This window comes from Notamacropus eugenii, chromosome 7 (genome assembly GCF_028372415.1).
Source record: "Notamacropus eugenii isolate mMacEug1 chromosome 7, mMacEug1.pri_v2, whole genome shotgun sequence".
Lineage (NCBI taxonomy): Eukaryota > Metazoa > Chordata > Mammalia > Diprotodontia > Macropodidae > Notamacropus > Notamacropus eugenii.
In genome coordinates this window covers 12,430,743-12,456,043 of record NC_092878.1, presented here as the reverse complement: position 1 = coordinate 12,456,043, position 25,301 = coordinate 12,430,743, and the positions used below count along the sequence as shown (strand labels likewise).

At 39.5% G+C, this 25,301-nt stretch overlaps 1 protein-coding gene across 5 annotated transcripts; it reads left to right on the top strand.

The window, feature by feature from the left end:
• Positions 1 to 47: 47 nt before the first annotated feature.
• Positions 48 to 24,972, top strand: TOX4 (TOX high mobility group box family member 4). Of its 5 annotated transcripts, none has more exons than XM_072624085.1 (10): positions 270 to 335; positions 582 to 650; positions 4,105 to 4,167; positions 17,680 to 17,922; positions 19,209 to 19,469; positions 19,800 to 20,027; positions 21,388 to 21,468; positions 21,880 to 22,659; positions 23,541 to 23,704; positions 24,535 to 24,972. In XM_072624085.1, the coding sequence occupies exons 3-10, from the start codon at positions 4,165 to 4,167 to the stop codon at positions 24,593 to 24,595; spliced, it is 1,821 nt and encodes a 606-aa protein (XP_072480186.1). In that variant the 5' UTR covers positions 270 to 335; positions 582 to 650; positions 4,105 to 4,164; the 3' UTR covers positions 24,596 to 24,972. The 5 variants fall into 5 exon arrangements, with proteins under 5 accessions (XP_072480184.1, XP_072480183.1, XP_072480185.1 ...); XM_072624087.1 differs by lacking the exon at positions 4,105 to 4,167 and adding an exon at positions 16,036 to 16,225 and having other exon boundaries at positions 285 to 335; XM_072624083.1 differs by lacking the exon at positions 4,105 to 4,167 and having other exon boundaries at positions 48 to 335; positions 21,388 to 21,459.
• Positions 24,973 to 25,301: the final 329 nt, after the last annotated feature.

Here is a 25,301-nt window from a genome sequence, read left to right as displayed (position 1 = left end):
CCCCATCCGGTCCCTCTAGCCCGAGATCACGTCTCTAGTGCTCTCCTCAGGAGCAGTTCAGTCGTCATGTGTGGCTGTAACTTGACACTTCCTCCCTCGAAGCCTCTGAGCCTCCAGCGGGCATTCTGGCCTCCGGCCGAAGGGGGCGCTGCCCAGCTCCTCATTTCCGCTCAGTCGCCTCCCTGCTGCAAACTCACCGCTTCTGCCAAAGAATCCTCCAATCCTCGGAGGGAGCCGCGAGTGTCGGCGGAAGTGACGCGTGTTCCGTTTCCGGCGGGGGCGGTGGGCGCTATGAGGGAGCTGAAGCGGTGGTAGCGGTTGTGTTGAAGATGGAGGTAGGATCCTGAGCCCGAAGGAGGCGGGAGGGAGAGAGAGAGAGAGAGAGAGAGAGAAAGAAAGAAAGAAAAGAGGCGAGAGGGAGAGGAGCAGAGGAAGGGGCCTGGGCGGAGAAGCGGCCGACGGGCGAGAGGAGCGGGGGAGGCGGCGGCGGGGGTCGGGGCAGAGTCAGAACCCGTCGCTCCAGCCTGACTCCCCGGCCCCCCCCACCCCTAACATCCCCGCGGGTTTCTTTTGGTTTCCAGTTTCCCGGAGGAAATGACAATTACCTGACGATCACAGGGTCCTCGCACCCCTTCCTGTCGGGGGCCGAGGTGAGCAAGATTGTTGCCAACGCGGGTGGAAGGGCGCCAGGCCCTTGGGGGCGGCGGGGGGGACCCGGGGCTGGGGAAGCGCTCTCGGACAGCCCAGCGCAGCCTAGAAGGGCGGGCCGAGGAGGAGGAAAGGCCGCAGGAGGGTCTCGAGTGGAAGGAAGAAGTGAGAGAGGCCCGAGAGGTTTTGCGGGAGGCAGTTGGAGCCACCGGACGACGCAGCCTCAGGGTGGAGGTTTTGTGGAAGAGCTGAGGTGGAAAGTGTAGTCGGAGCGGCTGGACCTGGCTTGGTTTTGTGGGGGGAGGGTGTTGTGACTGTAAGAAGCAGCGTGGTTTAGTCTCCACGTCCATACAAGCCTGAAGGGCCTGTTCAGAGCCGGTCCGTTTGTGCTGGGGCGCACTGCCTTTCCCTCCAGGTGATGAGAGTGTATTTTGTGAAGCAGAAGGGATGGCTGTGAAGAGTCTTAAGGTTCTTAACTTGAATCGTGGATCACGTGCTCCTGCCACTATCTTGGGAAGCAGACTTGGGTATCTCAGAAGACAGAAAGCCTTTCTTGGGTTTTTTTATTTTTTACTATTTTTAATGGAAGACCCAGTCTTTTTTTTAATGCAGCAAACATCCCAGGCCATCCTACCTGTTCTGCTGAGTTTGCTATCAATGAATGAGTTATTCTGCTTATCTGCAGTTGCTTCTTTTAACTCTTAGCCTTAGCGTTAGGTTGGGAAACTGGGCAGCTGCTTGTTAGATTTCAGCTCTTCTATTGACTTCTGTTTCTACTGAGATTCCCTATAAATCTTCAGCCTTAGCTACCCAGCCTAAATGGAAGACCTTTTAAGATCATGATGCTAAATGACCGATTCTTCTGGCTTCAGGGAAGCCAAAAACCAGACCTTTAACACGTTTAGATTGGTTCTTTGTGAATTCCAATGTGTTTTCTCATCTTCAGCTTCTCCTTGACTCATGCTTTTAGCGTCATTAAATTGTTTGGAATGTTGTGAACTCCAGAGTATTATCCTCATCCGTATTTAGATACTGCAATACTTCGAAATCCCATAATTTTATTTATGGGAATGTGCCAACCATGTGGCCCATAAGCTCTCTATTGCTTAGTACATGGCTTACTGAATTACTGTGGCTAAAAAAATTAATCATCTATTGGCCAATCATCTGGTGAGTATGAGACTATTTTATATTAGCTGGATTGGTCCTTAGACAAGTCAAACTCTTTGCATTTTTAGTGAGACCATTTGGAACTTGTTCCTTTTAAAGCCAAGATCACCCCCATTCTACAGTGAGACTTCAAAGTAGGATACTAGATGGAGGAGCCCTAATTTGTCCAGAGTTTTGAGTTCATCTGTGTAGAAGCTCCTGATTTGGACCTTCCTTCCATTGATACAGATAGGCAACCCATCCTTGGACATTAAAAGGTTAAGTGACTTGTCCATGATTATGTGGCTAGTATTTATTAAATGGGGTTACAAAAGTGGCATTCTAACCCCAGATATAAATGACTTAGATTATTCGCTATTTTAGATTCTGTTCCTTCTATTTTCTTGGATAATCAAGAATCACATCTGTCTGTCAATAATCAATAAACAAGTACCGCTACTACTAATGATGATGAACATTACTAGGATGCTTTAAAGTTTGCAAAGCACTTTAAGTATATTGTGATTTAATCTTCACAATGATCCTGTGAGGTAGATGGCTATTATCTCCATGTTATAGATTAAGAAACTTTGGTAGAGAGAGGTTGAGTGACTTGTTAAGCGACTGAGTCAGGATTTGAACTTAGATCTTCTTTGACTCCAAGTCAGAGTCTGTTCATTTGATATAATTAAGTCTAACCATTATACTACCATGTATCAGTCACTATACTAAGTACTAGAGATATATACTAAAAGAAAATTGTCCCTGCCCTCAAGGAACTTCATTCTAACAAATATATGTGGTTCCCTTCTTATTTATAATCAAGTGCTTGGAAAGCTGGAAAGTGCTATAGAAATAAATGTTAGCTATTATTATAATGTTATATAAAGAATGTTGTAGATTTAGGGCCATTCTACAGTTTTTTGACCCCTCTAGAGGCAGCTAGGTGGTACAGTGGCTGTCAGAAAGACCTTAATTCAAATCTGGCTTCAGCTAGCTTTGTAACTAGCTTTGTAACTCTAGGCAAGTCACTTACCGTCTGCCTCAGTTTCCTCAACTGTAAAATGGGGATGATATCACCACTTTACCTTTTAGGGTTGTTAGGAGGATCAAATGAGATAATGTCGGCTCTATTAGAAAGGTGCTTATTCCTTTCCCTTCTCCTGCTTGGGGGAAAAAAGACAATATACTCCTTTGGGAGAAAAGCAGTCATTTTTGGTGATGTTAGAACCTTGTCTGCAATATGTATTACCCACCCCAGAAAGCCTTACCATTTGTCATTGCACAGATTGATCATCACTATAAGCTTGTAGCTAGAAAAGCTGTTAGATGTGTAGCATATGGACCACACATTTTGTGGGGGGTTTGGTTATTTTTTTTTTAATATTGAAAGTACACTGTCTCCCATTTTAGAAGCAATCAATATTCTAGAACATAGTTTCACTGAATGATTATCAGGAGTAGTTAATAGTTTTTATCTATACAAATAAGATGCCACTGTAAGGAAGGACTCTGTTGTGTTTTAAATTGTTTCTGTGTCCTGATGGATTTACCATAATAATAGTGCTTTTTTTTAATCATGTTAGTGCACATTTCCAGTGAAAGAAAATAATTTTGATGTCCTGTATTCATTATAATTCGATTTTACTTTTTACTCTGCTGATCTTTAATAGTAATAATGGAAGATTAGAGTGAATCTCTCCATTTGTTATGGTATGTAGTTGACTTTTTTATGTTCTTTTATTTTTACGACTAATTTCCCTTCATATCGGTAAAATCTGATTACATCAAATGCACGTGTGGTCGGTCTTTATGGTGCTTCTTTGTGGTCTAAGGACTACTCACTTGTCCTGATGTTTATGATAAAGCAAAAAACCCCAAGTACTAAACTTTCATTTAGTTATGTTTCTCTTAAAAATTAAATTATATTTGTCATGGTTTTTTTTTTTTTCTATTACTTGTTGTCTATTTCTTGGTGACCTTTTGGGTCAGATTCTTTTCTTCCCTAGCTAAAGTTCTCAGAAGACTGAAAAAATTTGAAAACTGTTTCTACATTGTAATATATGTATTATTCTGGCCTCCATTAATGTATTCGCCTCTCTTTATGAGCATGTAGCTATATATTGAAGGAAGCTAAGTTCTTCAGAGTAATTTGGGGCCACTAAGAAGAAGCATTTTCCTTTGTTGCAAGGTGTTGAGGTTTGGGGATAGGAACTGGAAATTGCAGTAATTTTTTTTCTAAAGGCAGAAGACAGAACTTAACTAAAGAAGCAGTTACACTTCACTTTTCTGTACTCTCCACCTCAGATATCATAGGAACTCCTACCAGAAAAAAACAGAAATTTCCATACCATTCATCGAAACACCATGGTAAGCAAAAAGATTTCAGGAGCGTAGAATACAAAAAGGGTAAAAATGTATACGTGATTCTCCCTTTAATGAGGAATTTCTTTTTATATGCTAATTTACCTAGAATTAAAACTGGACATTCTACCCCCTTCTAAATTTCCTGAAACCTGGGAATCTGATTTAATGAAACTATGGTATTAGAGTGATCTTGCCCTGGGTTTGGAAAAAATAATGAACTCTTGTTTATTGAGTATTGTAATGAATTCTAGATGCTTGTATAATTCATGGAATTTGTGTTAATTATCCTATTATTGCTATTTGAAATATGTTGGCATAGGTCTAGTGGATTTTCAAATCAAGGATTGTTTGGGAAGTAAGGCAATCAGTGGTGAGTTCTAGTAGACTATTTTAATTTCTCATCCTCAAGTAGGTAAAGTCACTGAGACGATACCCTGCATCATTATTAGACCCAGGCAGTAAATAACAAGATTTTAGGGTTAATGGCCTAGCCTCTGTACCTGAGGAAAGTATTGGGTTTTTTTTTACCAAAAAGTAAGTATTGCTGCTTTAAACCAAGAAGATGAGAAAAGAATTGTGTTAACCTGGCAAATCACTGTCACCATGAATTTGCAAAGGGGACTTTGAAGAGGAAGAATGGACATGTGTCTTGGGAGTTAGAGCTGTTTTGTTTTAAGCAGCATATTTTTTGGCTCTAGCTTTTGTATAGGCCTCTCCTGTCATTGTTGTCCTTGTTGCACCATTGTTAGTGCTTCCTTAGCATATTATACAAGTGGGAACCTCACAACTACTGGCTTTGTGATTTCTAATGAAAGAGGTCAGAGATCATTCAGACTTGGTAAGACTATTGGAGAAAGACAGAAGGTTCCTATAACTATCCCTTATCTTTTCAGGGGACCTATAATGACCCAGAAATAAATTTGCTTTAGGTGTACCCATTTTGAAGTAATTGGTAAATGTCTGAGACTTCAGAGAAGTAAGTACATCAGAATGAGAAAAGCTAGGCAAGAGTCTAATCCAACTAGAGATTCTAAATTATACATTAGAAGAATATCACAGAGAGTCGTTTTCAAGGTTTCCAGAGGACAAGTGGTACTAAGGCAGTCTGGATAGGTGTCTCCCATCTCCACCATGAAGCAGCTCTCGTCTGTAATCTACATTGCCCTCAGCCTCGTCCTCCTGTCTGCGTCCTTCTACACAACTTGCTTAGCAGAAACACACAGCTCCTCAACGGTTCCCTCTCTGGTGTCAGACTTGGCATTCACAGCACCGTGCTCTAATGTAGATTTCTGCTCGAAGGCTGCCCAGTGCTGTAAGCATGGAATGGATGAAGATGGTTGGATCGCAGCAGCTATTGGCTGGAGTCTCTGGTTTCTTACACTCATTTTGCTCTGTGTGGGTAAACTCCGAAAGATAATACCTGATGAATCCAAGTACACACAAGCATAAAATTTGGGACTCCATGGACAAAACTAGCAAACTCCACCAGTTTCCTACATGAAAGGAAGATAATAGTCTTGAAATAAGATCCAGCTTCCAGTTTCAACAAGGATAACAGTACTTTCACACCTAGTTTCAAAAGGTTACTATTTAGTCCTGATAGTTTTCCTCTCTTTATAGCTTAGTATCAGATTTATTTCCATAAACATTTGCTGAATTGAATCTACAGGAAGAATCTATGAACTATCAGTTGTGTTCCCAGCACTATCTTGATACTCAAGGATACAAAAAAGGAATAACCAAGAGCCATTCCTCAAAGATAAGCAATCACAAGATATGAACAGTTTTTGAGATAATTGCAAATTATAAATTACATTAATTGCCATTTGGAAACTTGCTCCAAATCAATAATATAAGAGAAATACGAATTTTAAAAATTCTGAGTTTTCACCTCTCACCCTGAAAATTGACTAAGAAAACAAAAATGAGGATAGTGCTGGAGGAATTGTGGGAAGAAAGGAATACTTGTACACTGTTGGTAGAGCTGTGAATCAATCCATACATTTTGGCTATCCATTTGGAATTATGCAGATGTGTGACATTACTTCATACTTTTTGACCGAATAAATCCCTCTACTAGACATATACCCCAAGAAGTTCAAAGATGAAAACAGTTTCAGCAGGACGCTGTGGTAACACGTACAACAAAAGCTGGAAACAAAGTAAAGCAAAAGTCAACTGGTATATAAATGTAATAATTCCTGCTCCATAGAAAGGAGAAAAATCTCAAGAAGGAACCTGAGCTAAGAGACTGAGAAAGCAAAAAAGAAATGGTGCTAGAGAACGATTAAGGGGACATAGTTGTCTCCCTTTGACAGTAGTGTGAGGGGGATATACAAAAGGAGACTGTCAGAGCCACTCTCAGATAGTCTTGTTTATTGAGGTTTTTTGTTTGTTTGTTACAAAGAAGGGTTTGATAGGGGAGAGGGTGGGACAGTGGTATAGATCTAGAAATAACTGATGCAAAAATAAAAGGCATCAATAAAACTTTGAAAAAAAGAATAATATCACAGAAATAAAAGGTTAAGTAACCCTTTACTTTACAACTGTTTTGTAACCTGAGATGATAGAGATTAATAAAAGAAAATTAAGGGAATTGAAAATCATAATTGATGTTGTTGAGAGTAGGTTGTTAAGAGTTGTTCTCATTCACCATTTGTTTATATGTGACCCCAGCACATACTAACTACTTTACAGAAAACTGCAGGACTGGTTTGAACCTCTCTTTCCCTTCACCTGTAATTGTTTCAAGAATTTCCATACTTCTTTTTCTCATGTCATTAGTGCTAGATATCCTCTTATTTCATGTAACCAACTGCATTATAACAAATACATATTTCTTCTTTATGTCATATAACTAGCTGCTTTGTAATAAACCCTATTTCCTATTTATTCTATGTAATGAGTAATATAGACACAGATGTGTCTTACAAAACAGCTGGATATATACGTATGTATGTGTATGTGTATATATACATATATATACGCACACATATGTATCCATTTGTTTATAAGAGAGACACATTTTCATCCACTTTCTGTTGGAGTGTGTCTCACTCTGAGTGAGTAAAACTGCAGTGTTTATCCGTTTTGTTGCCAGGCAGTTGGCAATAGCTAGTAAGTGAACTTGACAGAGGGAAACTTATGTGACAAAACTCATAGGACAGTTCTTGCTGACCCAAATGGGGACTGTACTTTCTCAGGCCCTCCCAAGTCCCGAACTCAAGCAACTTTCCAGCTTCTACCACATTAAGTTCACCTATTTGGAAACTTCTAGAGAGGGGAAACTGAGAGGGCTGATAAAATTGCAGTCAGGCACCTTTGTACTCTAAATTTAAAAGTTCACAGAGTCAGGTTAGCATTTTGTGTATTTTTTGTTCTGTATTGCCCCTCCCGAACTCTTGCACCTGAGAATTTCTTAGATATGAACAGTTGCCCAGAATTGGGAATATCTGACATGGGCAGCTATACCTGCTCCGCCATGAACAGTGACTCCAGATCAGGATACAAAGGCTCAGTCAACCAGAGAACCTCATCCTCTAATAGGAGGACTTATGGGGGGCTATCTGTTTGAGACTAGGATCTCAACCTTGTACCCTGCCACCTCATCTTCTGCAAGCAAATAAGCAAGAGATATATTTGTTAGTTAGTCATGTTTTCATGTTTTGTTGCCTTCCTGGCTTTCTGGTTGTAGTATTATTATTCTGAGGTAAATCTTGAGTAGTCAGTGCTATCCCTATTTCTAATGATATAATTCTGATAGAATTCTTAATGGAGGTACAAATAGTCACTGATAATTTATGGAATCTGGTTAGTCTGTCCTGGAACAAGACCTTCTGGGATATGTTTTGGTAATTGGAGAAGAGTTCCAGGAAGGACTGATCTTTCTAAGTCTATATTTGTTGAACTTAGTCAATCTAATTGGCACATGTATATACACATACACATATGTGTGTGTGCATACATGCACAATACTCTGTGTGTGTGTGTGTGTATGTGTGTGTGTATTCCTGCTAAACAACTGGGGCTGCCATATGGTGCCTTTGGTGATAAAATGTTACAGTTTTAAAGGGAAGGAATCAAGTATTGTCATTGGCTTGAAAGATTCTCTAGAGGAAAGAAAAACTTGAGACCAGACAGGAAGTAACTAAAACAGTGAGCATTGTCTATGTTCTGTGTCCTGGTAAATCCAGCTGACATTTTCCTATTGTGTCTGACCAGTTAAAGGAAAAAGATTGAAAGAGTAGTACCTTTTATACTGAGAATTTCAGTTTTCAATGGATATAGTCTTACTTCTACGTGTTTCTAATCTTGGCCAAATTGGGGATGCAGAAAGGGAAGCCAGTTAGAGGGAACGAGGCCCTTTTCCCATTTGCAGGAATTTTTGTTAATGAAAAACTAATTAGAGACTAAATTTATGGCAAGTGTAATCTATTTAACATGTATTTCCAAATTATGAAGAAAATGTAGTTTGAATGTTTTTATGTATATTAAAATAATCTTGTGGGCGCTTTTGGTTTGTAGTACCCTAGGGTGGGGAATAAACATTTACATAGTATCTATTATGTAGCAGGCAAATGCTAAGTCACATACAAATCTCATTTGATCCTCATGACAATCCTGTGAGGTTATTTTTACAGTTGAGGAAACTGAATCAAGTTTAATTAGGCAATATGCCCAGGGTCATAAAACGAGTAAGAGTTGGAGTTTTAATTTGAAGTCAGCTCTTTCTGAGTACAGGCCCAGTGTTTGGACTTTTAAAAGAAACTGTGAAGTTTGCATAGAAACCCAGACCCCTCTATTACTCTCTCCCTTCCTTCCTTCAAGAGTAAAAGATTTATTGTTTAAATGTGGGGAAAGAAGGTGATTTTACTGATTATAGAATGCTCAGTACTTAAATAGAAGCCAGTACTTAAACTGAAGCCAGTATAAATGATTTGTCTCTAGTGATTCTAGCAATTTTGCAGTTGGAAGTTTTGAAGACTTAAGAACCACCTAGTGCAGCTATTGACCAGAGCTCTAGCTTGGAAAGAAAGAGCTTTTTTTTTTTTCTTAAAGCAGAAAGCAAATAATTTGGGAATTAAATTTTATTTTAGGAGAATGATTTGCCTTATTACTGTAGTCTTCTGTGAATCAAATAATCAAATACTTCATTGCCAAGGTAAATTTGAAGCAGTCACCTCAGGGAAATTAAAATAGACATGTATTTGCAAGCTTTTAAGTAAGAGGAGGGAATATGCACTTACCTATTTTTTAAATATACTTTTATTTTGTCATTAAAAATCTCCCAATTACATGTAAGAAAAATTTTAACATTTATTTTTAAATATTTTGAGTTCCAAATTCTCTCCCTCCTTTTAATCCCTTGAGAAGGTAAGCAGTTAATATCAGTTTTACAAATGAGGTCATGCAAAACATTTTCATATTAGCCATTTTGCAATAGAAAATGCATACATACAAAAAACCCCAAGAAAAGTAAAGAAAGTTAAAACAAGGATGCTTCAGTCTGCACTAAGAATCCATCAGTTCTCTCTGGTGGTGGAAGCATTTTTTCATCATAGGTCCTTCAAAATTGTCTTGGATCGTTTCGCAGATCAGAGAAGCTCAGTCTCTCACAATTGATCATCCTTATAATGTGGCTGTCACTGTGTACAATGTTCTCCTGCTTCTGTTCATGTTACTCTGCCTCAGCTCATATGAGTCTTCCCAGGCTTTTCTGAAACCATCCTACTCATCATTTCTTACAGCACAGTAGGGTTCCATCTCAATCATATACCACAGCTTGTTTAGTCAATCCCCTCAATTTCCAATTCTTTGCATCCCCTCAATTTCCAATTCTTTGCCATCACAAAAAACTGCTATGAATATTTTTGTACAAATAGATCCTTTTGCCTTTTCTTTGATCTCTTCGGGTTACAGACCTAGTAGTGGTATTGCTAGGTTAAAAGATGTGCACGATTTTATAGCCCTTTGGGTAGTTCCAAATTGTTTCCTGAATGGTTGGACCAGTTCACAACTCCACCAACAATGCATTAGTGTTGCACTTTTCCTCATATTAGCCAACCTAATATGTGTGAGGTGTTTTAGTTTGCATTTCTCTATTAGTGATTTAGAGTATTTTTTCAAAAATGTGACTATTAGTAGCTTTTAGGGAGCAGCTAGGTGGAGCAGTAGACAGTGTTGGATCTGGAGTCAGGAAAACTTGAGTTTAAATCCTCAGACACTTACTAGCTTTGTGACCTTGAGCTGGTCATTTAACCCTATTTGATTCAGTTCTTCATCTGTAAAATGAGCCAGAGAAGGAAAAGGCAAATGCCTGTAGTAACTGTGCCAAGAAAACCCCAGATGGAGTCAGGGAGAGCTGTGCCTGAAAAGGCTGAACCATAGCAGCAGTTGATGCTTTTGGTTTCTTCTGAAAACTGTGTCTTTATGTCCTTTTACCTTTTATGAACTTGGGAATGGCTCTTATTTTTGTAAATTTGTCTCAAATTCATGTGTATTTGAGAAAATGAGGTCTTTATTAAGCAGAAAAACTTGCTGCAATGTTTTTTTTTCCAGTTTCCCTTCTAATTTTGGCTGCATTAGTTTATGCAAAAACTTAAAATTTCATGTAGTCAAAATGATCCATTTTACTTGTTGTGTTCCACTATCTTTTGTTTGGTCATAAACTCTTCCCTTATCATAACATAGATCTAACAGATAAACTTTTCCATGCTTCCCTAATTTACTTATGATGTCACCCTTTTTGTCTAAATCATTTATCGATCCTGACCTTATCTTGTTATACTATGCGAGATGTTCATTCATGCCTAGTTTCTTCCAAACAGCTTTTCAGTTTTTACAGCAGTTTTTGTCAGATGGTGAGTTCTTACCTTCAAAGCTTAGATCTTTTGAGTTTATCAAACATTAAATTACTATGACCATTTACTACTGTATATTGTGTAGCTAGTCTAGAATAAGCGTTTTTTAAGCATTTAAAATATACCAGACACTATGGTAAATCTGTATAGTTCAGGAAACTCAGGCAGAGAGTGGTTAAATGACTTGCTCAGGTTCATCAGCTAAGTGTCCATTGTGCCACCTGCTTGCCTCACCTCTCAGCAAGAAACCAAGTTGAAAACATTTTATTTGACAAAATGAGAAACAGACTTTGAAGTTGAAGTTCTGATCAGATAAAAGTAAAGTCTGGCAATGAATCGAAGTACATAAGGAAAGTATGTTAAATTTGCAAAGGAAAGATTCAAGAGAGTAAAATAAAATTAGTTTTAAAACTGATTTGAGAAGATTTGGAAGCAGAAAGCTGCAGGATGGAAAGAAAGTCAGCAGTGGATGCAAGTGAAGCATTGAAGTGGTGTGTAGAGAACAGTCCAGATACTGTGGTTCGCAAGACTTTGGTCACAGTCTGTGGGAAGAAAGGGAAATAAAATTGGAGGAAGTTGGAGACTGCTCTGACCCAGTATGGATGTGAAGCTCAGTTGTATGTGTGTAAAAATGACTTTAGACATAGAAAAGTTTTTAAAATGCAGCTCAGTTTTGATTTCCCCAAAGCAGGAATATAGAACTAGTGATTTTTCACCCAAATTGTGGGACAGTATGAGGTCTTGAGCAGTTTAAAATTTGAATTCATAATGGGTTTGATAAATTAATTGGGGAAAGAACTCAAGCATAGTTGATTGGTTCTATAAGTGGTAATTGCTGATGTCACCTTTGTAATTATAAGTGTAAAAGTGATAATTACTTTGTACTTGTCTCTGAATGCAGCTAGTATAGAATGCCAAAATTGGTAGGTGAATGGAATTTTTCTCCCGTAGCTGATAACATTCAGGTGGATAATGTCATTTGACTGGCAGTACGTTTTATTTTGTGTTCATGTTTTAAATCTTCAGTATTGTTTTATGTTAGTATTATAATTTTTCACATTGTAATTTTGGGAATCATTGTACTGAAGTGCTGTTAATTTGTGGAGTGCTACCTATAGTATAAAAAGCATTTGTATCATCATTTGTATCTTTTGATCTGAAACTATGAATTTGAGCTAACATTTGTTAGGGATTTTTCAGTAAAATGGTGTCTGTATGGTTATAAAGGTTATAAAGACTATCAGGTCATTCCTATGGGTACGTTTTGTTAAAAAAGTAATGATAATCACTTAGTGTTTGAGAAAAGTACAGAAGACCTTGCAAAGTCTCATCTGGGAAGTTCTTTGAGAACTTGCTCTAGGTCCTTGGGATCTTTAGCCTTGGCAAAGTCAAAATCTTATCGATTCTGTGAAAGAACAATCTGAAAGAATGTTTCTGAATAATGAGAACCTTGTAAATTCTAAAAATAGTAATTTGGTTTTAGAGCAACTAAGATCTCTCTTCCAAAACAAACACAGCCAAAGAGAGGATGGCTTAAAAATTTGCTTATAGTATAGAAAAGGTTTTATAATGAATCTTACCGTTCAAATCATTTGACGTATCTGAGCCTACTAATGGGATCCAGGCATAAAGGATCTTATTGCTTTTATTTCTACTGTTCAGAATTTATGGCCATTACTTATCTCAACTTCCAAACCTAGGCAACTAAGGTAAATTAGTTCTTAAACTAGCCTCCTTGCTTATTGGTTTAATAGTTATATATTTAATGTATAAGATCATATCCTCAGAGTTGCACACATTTTCTAGCTAAATAAACCTTCCTGTGATATGAAGATAAAATATATCCTCAAAGGGTGTTGTAGTAAGTGATAAAGATGTAAAGTGCTCTTATTCTTAATTGAGTAGTAAATCTTACATTGGGAAGGACTGCATGATCAGAATATTTCTATTATGGACTAGAATATGTTTTTCAGTAGGTAAAAGAATATACTTAAAGGACTTGTAATAGCTACACCTGTATTAGTAGTCTTAGAACTTCTGCTTTTGTGCCATTATAACAGTGACCAAAGGCCAAGAAAAGAGAATGGTCCTAACTGATATACTTTAAATTTAATCCTGGAGGTAATAGAGAACATGACTGAAAAAGGTAGAGCAAAGTATTCAGTTTCTTTCAAATTTGTTTTAATATCCACAAATAAATTTTATACAAATGCCTAAATAAATGACTTTTGAAAAGGTTTTAGTAATTGTAAATTCCCAAGCTGGTTTGAGACTTTCACATATAAAATTGCTTTATTTAGTTCTAAAGAGTCTTTTAAGTCATATTTTCCTTATTTGAATTTTCTCTCTAATAATATCAAGAGACAGAAGGACTCCTTTTACAAGTCAAGTCCTCAAGGAGCCTTTTAAAAATGCTTCCTCTAACCCACTTTTCAGATGAATTATAGGTACCCTGGTCTGTTTCTTTCCATGATGTTCTTTCTATAACCCTGATCACTTCAATGTTGACACCATAAGACTTTCACCATGTGCAGTAATTACCAGAAGGCCAATGTGATTAAGTTTTGTCAGACCTCACTAAATCATTCTAAATCTTATCACTGGCAGGTTTGAATGTCATTACTTTGGGAACTTCTGTGAGTGACTTAGAAACTGAAAGAAAGTTAGATCTATTGGTGAATCTATGAGAAAAAATACCACTGTAAATTGGCCATAGAAATAAGGTAGAAAGGATCATCTTAGTGTAAGTAGATGTAAAAATAATTTTGATACCCCTGCTCAATTTAATCAGTATTTACTCAATCCATTGTGATTTAATGGGTACTAGTGATTGTATCAGTGAATTAAGTAGAATTAAGTTTGATTTAGTAAGAATAAGAAGTCATATAGGTTATAATTCATCAACTCACCACGTATTGATAATATTACTTCTGTTTGATTTATAAGATAGATTTATACTTTATTGGTTAGGCCTGTTATAAGGACTTATATTAGGGACTTATCATTTTAAGAAATTGATGTATTAGCACTAGCACCCCCCACCCCCAATAAGTGAACTATGCTTGAAAAAGCAATTTCTTTGTGCTCTTCCGCCCCAGAATGCTATGGACAAAGGCTGGTGGATATGTCCCTGCTCCTGGAGATGACCAATCATGAGCCTCATTCTATTTTTAGTGACCTTCAAAGGTATAAAAGTGGGTGACTTCTGAGCAGAGGGATCCTTGACTGCCAAGAAGCTCTTGGATCCAGTTGCTTAGGGACCACTGGTCTTCCCTAATAAGTTGATGTAGCTCAGTTTCCTTTTGTTGCAGATTGGATTTTTGCTGTTTACATTTTGGCAGTGCCAGTGAGGAGTTTGAGGTGTGCATCTCGATCCTCTTTGGCTGCCCTCCCCGAGAGACTGAAAAGGAGCATGCCTCTGACAATTATTTTCACTGCTGGCTTCTTCCGGGGAAGACAGCACTGGGAGGTTGGGCTCCCTTCATCCTTCCCACCCAAATTCTTTGAGCTAGAGGTAAGCCTCTCCAAACTTGCAGTTGGTGAGTCTGCCTTTATTTCTAAATTAATGGTCTCTTTATTTTCATTTTGAAAGAGATCCCTAATTGGACTTGAAAAAGGAACTACCAATTATTTCCAAATTAAGTTAGGTATTTCTATGTCAGACACTTTTAGTTAAGAAAGGCTCTAGAACAGTCAGGTAAATTTTAAAATTAAAAACTAATAAAAAAGAAAACTTTGAAATTTGAAGTGCACGCCAAATTTTTCAGTACAAATTGAATTTTTTTCTTTAGGCGGATCTTACAATGCCAGTGTCACTTCCCCTTTCCATTAACTAGCTTAGTGTTTTCTGGCTGACCTCAAGGTCTGAGAAGCTAACCAATTTTTGGTAGAACTTCCTCTTTTTTTCTTTTTACTTTTTCTTTAGAATTTTTGAGCATAAAATAGGGTTTTGAGTGTGAAATTGATTTTAAATGTCTAGTTATTGATTATTTAAGCCTATTTTTCATTTTGGGAACCATTCTCTGGGCCTTTCTATTTATAAAAGCACTATATTATCGCTTTTAGCCATAAATGGGGCACCAGGACTAGGATTTATCCTGTTGGTCACCTGAAAAGGAGCCAGTGGGGGACTCCTGTAACCCTCCAGGAGCCTCCCTACTTATGAACTGATGTGTTCAGGTGCTAAGGTTGGTGGCAGCTGCCCTGAGGTTGTTTATGAGTGGACAGCAGTGACTGCAATCTCAAGAGTAAGGACTGCCAACTGGAACACCTTAAGCTCTCAGGAGGGAGTAACTTTTAGGGCTGCCTGAGGGTTTCTTCTAGATCAAAGGTGGGGAATCTTTGACTGAGGCCATATGTGGTCCTCTAAGTCCTCAGGTGTAACCCTTTGACTGAATCCAAACTTCACAGAACAAATGCCCCTAATAAAATGATTTGTTCTTTAAAACTTGGATTCAGTCAAAAGGCTGCACCGAAGGACCTGGAAGTCCCCATGTGGCCTTGAGGCCACTGGTTCCTCGCCCCTGCTTTAGATCCATAAGCAAAGATCAAGCCGGTGACTAAGGCTCCTGAGACAGCTGCACCTATAATGAGGAGATGAACTGAGCCACTGCAGAAAGCAAAGGATTTTTCTTGAATGATCTCCTAAACCTCACATAGACCGAATGAATTACTGATATTGCTGGGAAACTCTCAGTCAAGCCCCTTATTTTCCAACCGGTCCTTCATTCTTTATCCTGCCTTACCTGATACTCCTCTCTCTCCTTCTCTCTTACTCTCTTCTTGCACAACAACTACACATGGAGAAGAGCCTTGTGGAAAAGGTTTATTAGACCAGAGGAGGAGCCTTAGCCCCTGTTAGAGAACATAACCCTTTTAGCCCTTCTGAAGATACCCCTAAATTTGGTGAAGATCTTGCAGTTGTTATAACCCAATTTCAGGCCATATTTAGGGGTTATAACCCAACCTGAGGAAATGTAACTGACTTAATGGAAACCTTGTTCTCCCCAAGGGAAAGAACTGCCATTAACAGAAGCTGCTAATAAAGTTTCAAGAGGAAATGCTCCAGCAAGGCCAGGAGGCTGGCTTTTACAGCACCCAAATTGGGACCCTAATAGTCCTGCACACTGTGCCCTGTTGGTTCAAGCCAAAGCTTCTTTAATTCAGACCATGGAAATCTGTGCTACATCCAGACACCTGGAGTAAGTCTCAAGAGCCCAGCCAAGAAGAAAATGAGACCCTCATGTGCTTCTCTGACAGGTTATACAAAAAGTGCTGAGCACTTCAGTGGGTTAGATCCTCTTAACTCTCAGGTTGCCAGGATTGTTAATGCCACCTTTGTTGACCAATTCCTGTCAGAGATCAGGCAGTATTTTCATGAGCACTGCCCTAAGTGGCATGAAAAATAGTATAGGTGAACTAAAGACTATTGTCCAGTATGTTTATGAAGGAAGAAACACAGTGGGTGATAGGAGAGGCCCATGTTAAAAATCCAATCCATCTTGGCCCCTGTTCAGGTCACAGGCTTTTTTTGTGCTATACAACCCCATTGCAAAACATGAGAATGCTCTTCTTGTTGTTAAAGGGGACATCTCACTTGGTACTGTTTAAAGGAAGAAATGAGATCAGGAAGGCAAAAGGTTCCATACTATCTTCACCAGAATTCAGGGTGAAACAGTAATAGAGTCTTGGGGACACCAAATGACAGTGGGTTTGTAAGGCCCCAGGAACAAATTGAGAGAGGTTTTAGACAGCTGCAAGGAAATCCTCTCACATGGAGGGGTGGGGTGGAGTGGGTGGGTGTGTGTGTGTGTGAGGGAAGAGAGAGAGAGAGAGAGACAGGAAGGCACAACAGTTGAGGGGCAGGCAAGCACTTTGTACTATGCTAACACACCTAATCTGACATCCTTGCCCCCATTATCCCTGTCTTTACCTTTCCCTGAACAAGATAATTCCAAATTACCCTTAAGGTTGGTAGTATTTCTTAGGATTGTCCTGATCCAACATGGTAGGTTCAGCACTAACTGCTAGAAGAACCAGAGGAATAGTTTAAGCCATCTAGCTTCTTTTAATATTTTCTTTGTCCTCCACCTGTAATTGTTTCAAGGACTTTCTATACATCTTTATCTCATGTCATGAGTGATACATATTTTCTTTATTGTGTAGCCAACCACGTTGTAACAAACACATTTCTTTTTTTATCTTATGTAACCAGCTGCAAAAAGCCCTCTTTCCTCTTTTTCTCATATAATGAGTGGTGTGTGTTTTCGTGTGTGTGTTCAGTGGTTTTATAAGAGACACACATTTCTTTCCACTTGCTGTTGAAATGTATCTCGCTCTGAATGAATAAAGCTTCACTCACCCTGTCTCTGTCTCATTTTTTTTGGTCAATTGGCAGTGGCTAGTCAATAGATGCATCAGAAAGAAACTCGTGACAATGTTGACAGACAGCTATATGGATGATAGGACTGTCATGATGAGGCAGGAGGGAATGTTCTTGGTAGAATCAAGCACATCTTAAGAGTTTAATAACAAGAATGGAACTACAGGCTGAAGTACATTGAGAAACCTCCAGCTCTAAGCCATGTTCCCTTCCTTATAACAGTGGGTGTGTTTCTTACCCCAACTAATTCTCATCTTTTTTTTTTTCCTTCAGACATTCCATACTCCAAGTCTGGGTGATGAGGAATTTGAGATCCCTCCTATTTCGTTGGACTCTGACCCCTCATTGGCTGTCTCTGATGTGATCGGCCACTTTGATGACCTTGGAGACCCCACCTCCTCACAGGATGGCAGCTTTTCAGCCCAGTATGGGGTCCAGACATTGGATATGCCTGTGGCCATGACTCATGGCTTGATGGAACAGGGCGGGGGGCTCCTGAGTGGGGGCTTGGCCATGGTAAGAGGCAAGAGCATTGTTAAGCTTACCCCACATATGGGGTGAATTGAGGAAGACACAACATAGGCTTGCATGTGCTTGTATGGTGCTTATCAACTTGGTGTACTTAGACTTAGATCTACTCTAGACCAAAAAAGTGGAGGGGGTTGGGGGAGAGGTTTGGATTAAAGAAAAGGAGTTTATTACTAAAGTCAAATTCATTAGCAACTATGTTTTATGTTTTTCAAGTATGAAATAACACCATGAAGTATAAGTGATTCAGAGAGAATCTTAAAGCATTTTGACCAGCTTTGGCGTAGGCCAGAAATTTACTTCAAAACTGTTTTATTGGAAAGTGGGTAGGGAATGAGGGAGGAGGAGGAGGAAGCAGTGTCTTGGCTCCTATCATGTCTTTGGTTCAAATATAGTGCAGTTATGTTTTCAGATAGTATCTGTCTTGCCTACCCTAAATGCCATTTGAAATTTTCAGTTTGATGTGTAAGACAAAAGTCAAGTTTCTGATGATGATCTTTAGGCCTTTGAGTAACTTTGTTTTCCCATATTTTGATTTCCTTGAAAACAGTACTGCTCTAATTATTTGTTAATATTTATGAATAGGTCTTTTAATTCCAGAGAGGTAAACCTGTTGAAGAATTTGTACTTTAAGTAGATACCTCTGTTATCTGTATCAGTGATTTTAAGCTGCAGTTTTCCCTGTTTCTATTGTGAAAACCTGCCCCATGATAGTAAAGCATCCTATGCATTGCACAAGTTAGGGATTAGTGTTGTAAGAAATGTAGGGTTAGAGGAACTTCCTTGGCTTCCCATTAAGCCAGAATCATCGATCAGTTTCCAAGGCTTTGTCAAGATTGTTGTTGTTCTATTTTGTTAAACCTGTAAAACCATACTGTGTTCTTTTTGTTGATTTATATATAATCTTCATTTTTGTTTCACCACTACTATAAATGTTAGTTGGAAATTGCTTTAAGGAGAGGTCATTTGAGTGACAGAAACTCTGACAATCAATGCTGGTCTCTGCAGTCGTGCTTTTACAAGCATGTAATGTCCAACTACAGACTTTAGCCAAAATACAGAGTGAAGGTTATTTCTTGTACAATATTCAGTCACAATTTTTTCTCCTCATTGTTATTTTGCTGTTTAAGGTGATGACACAGCTGTTCCCCAGAGGGAAATTAGGTTATAAAAAGGAAGTGCCAATGTGGCTACAATGACCATGTCACGAATCTGGGAAAGAGGGTGGGACTTAGAACATTTAGTGCCTAAATTTGTCTTCATCTACCTCTCAGGACTTGGACCACTCTATAGGGACTCAGTATAGTGCCAACCCACCTGTCACAATTGATGTACCAATGACAGATGTGTCATCTGGCTTGATGGGACACGGCCAGCTGACCACCATTGACCAGTCAGAGCTGAGTTCTCAGCTTGGGCTGAGTTTAGGGGGTGGCACTATCCTCCCATCTGCCCAGTCCCCTGAGGATCGACTTTCAACCACCCCTTCACCAACTAGCTCCCTTCATGAGGATGATGTCGAGGATTTCCGGCGGGTGAGACATCCCCTGGCAGAACTGCTACTCTCATTTTATCCAAGTGCAATGTCCTCTGTGTACAGCCCAGTTATTTTGCTTCATTCTTGTATAGCCATCTCTGTTTTCTGGATACAAAGCCACTAATTTTGCAATTAATATTCCCCTGTTCTCCTTGTTATACCCCTTGGTTCAGTGTGTGCTTTGTACTTGCTTTTGTCTTGAGCAGTTTTTGAAAATATCCCTGTGGCTAGGTAGTGTCTTTCCCATTCATGGTCCTCAAATTATGTGTTGTTTTTTTTTTTAAACTTCCTAAGGTACAATGTTTCCCTTTTCGCTTCCTTTTTGTAGCTCCCCAGTCAGAAGACAATTGTGGTAGAGTCAAGCAAAAAGCAGAAGACTCCGAAGAAAAAGAAGAAGAAAGATCCCAATGAACCCCAAAAACCAGTATCAGCGTATGCCTTGTTCTTCCGTGACACACAGGCAGCCATCAAGGGACAGAATCCCAATGCTACTTTTGGGGAGGTATCAAAAATTGTGGCCTCCATGTGGGACAGTCTTGGAGAAGAACAAAAACAGGTAAGAGATGTGAGGAGCAATGGTTAGCAGTAGACAGTAGAAGTTAACAAAAGTTTTTTACTGGAAAAGAAAACTCCGAAATATTTATCTATTCCACGTCTGTTTCAATTGTTTATTTAGTGTCAACTCTGAGTTCATTATTACTCTTTGCCTCAGATCTTTACCAGACTTCACAACCATGTTATAATAACTGGCATTTCTTTTTTCAAAGCGCTTCATTAAGTTCTTATTATATCCTCATAACCCTATGGGGTTGGCAGTATATGATTGTACCATTTTACTGTGGGGAAAATTGTTACTCAGAGATGTGAAATAACTTATTCAGGATTGCAGAGCCTAGGAAGTGGGGATTCGTGGGGCTGAGATTTAAACCTAGAACTTCTGTGCCAAAAATCAGTTTTTATTATTGCACTTTCCCTGACCATAGTTGTCCTACATGTGAGTTTGAAGACCAGAAAGCCCGTCTTTCAGCTCTTGATTTATCTCTGGCAGTTATAATGCTCTATCACTAATGTAGTCAGTGTCCACTGATAACAGAATGTTGTGGATATTATCAGTGAATTCCCCTGTAGCTTCCTATTCCCTTGTATATTTCCCCTTGTTACTTCACCTATTTTTCTATCTGGAACTTACATGATCGTTCCCTGTGTGTGACAGTTGGAGGAGAAAGCTGAAGTCAATATCTCATTTGTCTTGCTGGGCTGCCCTTATGGGGAAGCCTTGTGCTAAGGAGAGGCAGAGAGCTTGCTGGAATTGGATGTGCCACGTTCAAGGAAGGGTAGCTTCACCAGTGGACCCACATCCTTTCTTGTGCCATACACCTGGAGTTCAGTTTATCTCAGGTTCTGACACCTGACCTAATTGATTTCTTGCAACACCCCCACCCTCCATATCTTTTCGTTTCTTCCCATTCCTAATCCCTGTTATGTAGTAGAATATACAATATGTAATTATGTAGAATATACACTGTGTGATTAGGGCCTGTAGCTGCATTACTCTTCTGCCTGGGTCATTGTAAAACCCTCTTAGCCCTATAAGCAACTAGGACAGTTACTTAGCCTTTCTTTACCACAGTTTCTCCTACATGTAAAATCGATACTTATAATAATTGGGAAGTTATGTGGTAACATTCATCCATCCCACTTGCTAGGTAAAACTTAGAAGTTCATTTCTCAGCTTGGACGCTGAAAATATAGAATACAGAAAATGCAGTTGACATCTCCATTTTAGATTCTTTAATTGGATTTAGGGGAAAAAAATGAAGCATTTTGTAAATGTAATGTACCATGTCAATATAATATTGTCATGACCATTTCCCCTCCTAATTTCTGGTTGACCAGCGTGTCTTCTTTGCTTGCAGGTATATAAAAGGAAAACTGAAGCTGCCAAGAAGGAGTATCTGAAGGCTTTGGCAGCATATAAAGCCAATCAGGTGTGTCAGGTAAGAATAGTAAGGGATGGCCATATAGTTAAATAAAGTTATCAGACCCCTCGGAGATACTTGAAATAACTTGAGATGTTTTCTATTAGATATTTTTAAAAGGAGCCTAATTGTATTATGAAAAGTAGTTGAATCAGTTTGTCTTATTGGAGAGGAAAGTGAAGAGAGGCGTCTTTTTTTTCTATACCTAGTATTTTCTTTCTAGAGACCCATAGGAGCTTTATTTCTGCTTTCATTCATGAGATTGCCAGAAAAGCTTTTAGTCCTAATCCTGTTCAATTTCTTCTTCCAGCAGTTTATTAGGAAGGAGAAGTCACCTCTTTGATTTCTATTATACCTTTCTTAGTGGATGCTTATGGTAGGTAATGGGGATATATGATTACACTTGTCAGTCTTACTGAATCCTCCTAGACTCCTGTGGAGACAGTGGAATTGGATCCAGTGACGCCACAACAGACGCCTCCCCCATCTCCTGCTGCAACAGTTGTTGTGCCAGCCTCTCCAGCACCAGCACCAGCACCAGCATCAACGGAGCCCCCTTCCCTGTCCTCTTCCATTGTGGTTAAATCCACCCTCTCATCCTATGTGACAAGCCAGACATCTGGTGGGACAGGGGCCCAGACCAGCATCACCAAGATCATTATATCCAAACAGACGTTGACATCTAGCCAGTTGACTTCTTCTATTGCCATGTCCCAAGGGGGCATGGTTACAGTCATCCCAGCCACAATGGTGACTTCCCAAGGGCTTCAGTTAAGCCAAATCCAGGCAGCTACCAGCACATCTGCCATTGATCAGAGCCAACAAGCCAAGATTGTTACCAGATCTGTGTTGCAGGCAGCAGCAGCAGCTGCTGCTTCTATGCAGTTGCCTCCACCTCGACTGCAACCCCCTCCACTGCAGCAGATGCCTCAACCACCCAGTCAGCAACAAGTAACCATTCTGCAGCAGCCTCCCCCACTCCAGGCCATGCAGCAGCCCCCACAGCAAAAGGTTCGTCTTAGCCTCCAACAACCGCCTCCTCTGCAGATCAAGATTGTTCCTCCACCTACATTGCATATTCAGCCTGCCTCAGTCCCACCTGCTCTGGAGAGTAGCCCTGAACAGCCGGTTACCACTAGTCCTGAGCCCCATGCAGTGGAGGCAACTTCTCCTGAGCCAATTGAGATGATTACAGATGTCGTACCTGAGGTGAGACAGTGCCCTCTCTTTATTTCCCTTGGCACCAGGTCCCTACTCCAAGAGAAGGTGAGCTAAGTGTGAGGCTAGAAAAGTACTGTACTGCAGTTTGTGCAGGGACCAAAAGGGTATGGATTCTTTCTCTTCTCCAGGAGTATTATCCCAATTTTTCCATGGGAAAAGGCTCATTTGGGACACAGAACTCAGAATTAGGAGCATAGGTCTAGATCATGAAGGGATCTCAAAGGACATCTAGTACAACTACCTCATTGTATAAATGGGGTTCAAGGTCACATAGGTTAGGTAGGTAAGTATGCATGACGTGGAATTGGAACACAGGTCCTCTTACTCGATAGCCAGTGTTTTTTCAGCTCTACTAAAGGTTGAAACAAATACTCAGAGTCCTGATTTTCAGCAAAATAGCTACTTAGCACACATGTGGCTCAGGAGCCAGTTTAGAAAGAGTATCATATAACTCCCTCCTTTTAAAGCATATATATCTCGATTTCCCTGAACTACCTGTTGTACTTGAAGTGATTTCCTAATCTTCTTTTTGGTCTGATTTTCTTGGAAGTAGAGGAATAGAAGTTATAAAACTACTCCTAAAAAGGGATGTACATTCTCCTAAAAAGGGATGTACATTCATGAATTAGGAGCAAGATTTAGAATTCCTATGACTTGGTGCTAATAAGAGGGAGACAAATTAGGAATCTCCGCTTAATACTTTGTTTATGAATTAAATTGTCACAGTGTTTATTGATGTTATCTGAGCCTTTAAATGGCAAAAGTAGTTCTAATCAGTGCCGGAATCTTTAAGCCTGTAGCGAGAGAGCCTGTACTGTACCCATTACTAAGGTGGAGTTAGGTTACCAAGGCTATTGTTTTTTTTATAGGTTGAATCTCCTTCTCAGATGGATGTTGAGCTAGTGACTGGGTCTCCTGTGACACTCTCCCCTCAACCACGATGTGTGAGGTCAGGTTGTGAAAACCCTCCAGTTGTGAGTAAGGACTGGGACAATGAATACTGCAGCAATGAGTGTGTAGTGAAGCATTGCAGGTAAGTTTAACAGCTGATTCAGGTCCTTTTCACTTCTTAGGGAAGAGATCACAAGGTTTATTTGGCCTGGTTCAAACAAGGGGCCATCCAGAAATGAGGCAGAGTTTTCAAGGTCCTGGATCTTAAACTCCATTATCTCAGGATCAAACTACTCATAGATAGCATATACCAGGCTGACCTTAAGTTCAGGTGACTTTTCAGGAATTGCACTATTATTGATTTATTTTAAGATTTAAAATGTTTTCAGGTCTGCTTTTACAAGTAACACATTAATATTTCAGTCACACAGGTAGTAATAAGCAAGCTGCAAAGGGGCATCTGAACACAGGTTGTCTGACTTTACAGCCAATGTTTTTTTCCACTACATCAGAGGTTGAAACAAATATCCAGAGCCTCAATTTCCAGCAAAATGTCTTCCTATTGAGTTCATGCACAAGCCAGTTTACAATGAGAATATCAGGAGCAAATTTCATATACAACTATTTCCTTTTAAAGAATCTATAGTTTCTTGAATTCTTACCACCTTACCTATGACAAAAATTTAATAGAGTAAATTCGTACTCGCTTATGTCAGGTAAGTAGAAGTACCAAGGATACTGCTGGTTCCATGGCTCAAACCTCCTTTGGTATGGCACAATGGGGATAGTAGGTCCTGGGCTCTGTTATACTTTGATTCTAACTTTTAAGCCTATTTTGTACATCTCTTGGGGAATATTCATTGGAACTCACACTGTTGGGGAAATACTTGGGATCTTATTCATTCATGGGAGAATTTAAGAGAATTTTGTAATGTAATTCTGGGTGTTTTTTTTTCCTCTCTCCCCCTTTAGGGATGTATTCCTGGCCTGGGTGGCATCCAGAAATTCAAGCACAGTGGTGTTTGTGAAATAGCCCATCCCATCTCCCAAGCCAGTGAAAACTTATCAGCCTGTATATGAAACACAAGCTGGGCTTCTGGTGGTGCCTGATTCCAGTTAATAATGGCCCTCCGTGCTTCTTCCCTTTTCTTTTCTTGGATAGGGGCCAGGCTTTGGAGGAAGGCCCCTGTGGTTGCTGAAACCTGGGCCTGCATTCAAGTACAAGCAGAGGGCCCAGTGATGACAGCAAAGGAGTTGGGGGAGTGAGACAGAACATGGGGATGTGGGAGTAGGGGAGTTGTTTGATTCTTTTTAAGAAAAAAATTGTTGGTATAATTTTCAAAAGACTTGCCTGAAAGATAATTAAAATAATAGAGAAAATACACAGCTCTGAACCTCAGAGAAAAACAACATGTTTACATTTGTACTGATTTTCATGTCTTAGGAAGAAACATGGCTCTATGGTCTCTATACATTCGTTTTTCTCCCATACGATTTGTAAACAAAATATTTCAAGCTTTTTTTTTTTTTTTTTGGCAACCTGTCCTTACCTGATTTGTTATCTCAGGTCATAGGTGAGTGAAGGGCAGACTGATGCCTTCTCCTAGTAAAATTGTCTCTAATTATTAGAGGCTGTGAACGCTAGTGTTTGACAAACTGCTTGTCTACATGTGTTTCCAAGGGAGGAGATTCTTGTTTAAGTTAGAGGGTAAACCAGCCCTGCATACCCTAAACTTCCT

Excerpts from the sequence above, each read along its gene's own strand:
- TOX4 (XM_072624082.1), top strand. Across the intron at positions 19,470-19,799 it reads ATGTCGAGGATTTCCGGCGG|CTCCCCAGTCAGAAGACAAT; the intron begins GTGAGACATCCC and ends TCCTTTTTGTAG. Across the intron at positions 21,469-21,879 it reads AAGCCAATCAGGTGTGTCAG|ACTCCTGTGGAGACAGTGGA; the intron begins GTAAGAATAGTA and ends GAATCCTCCTAG.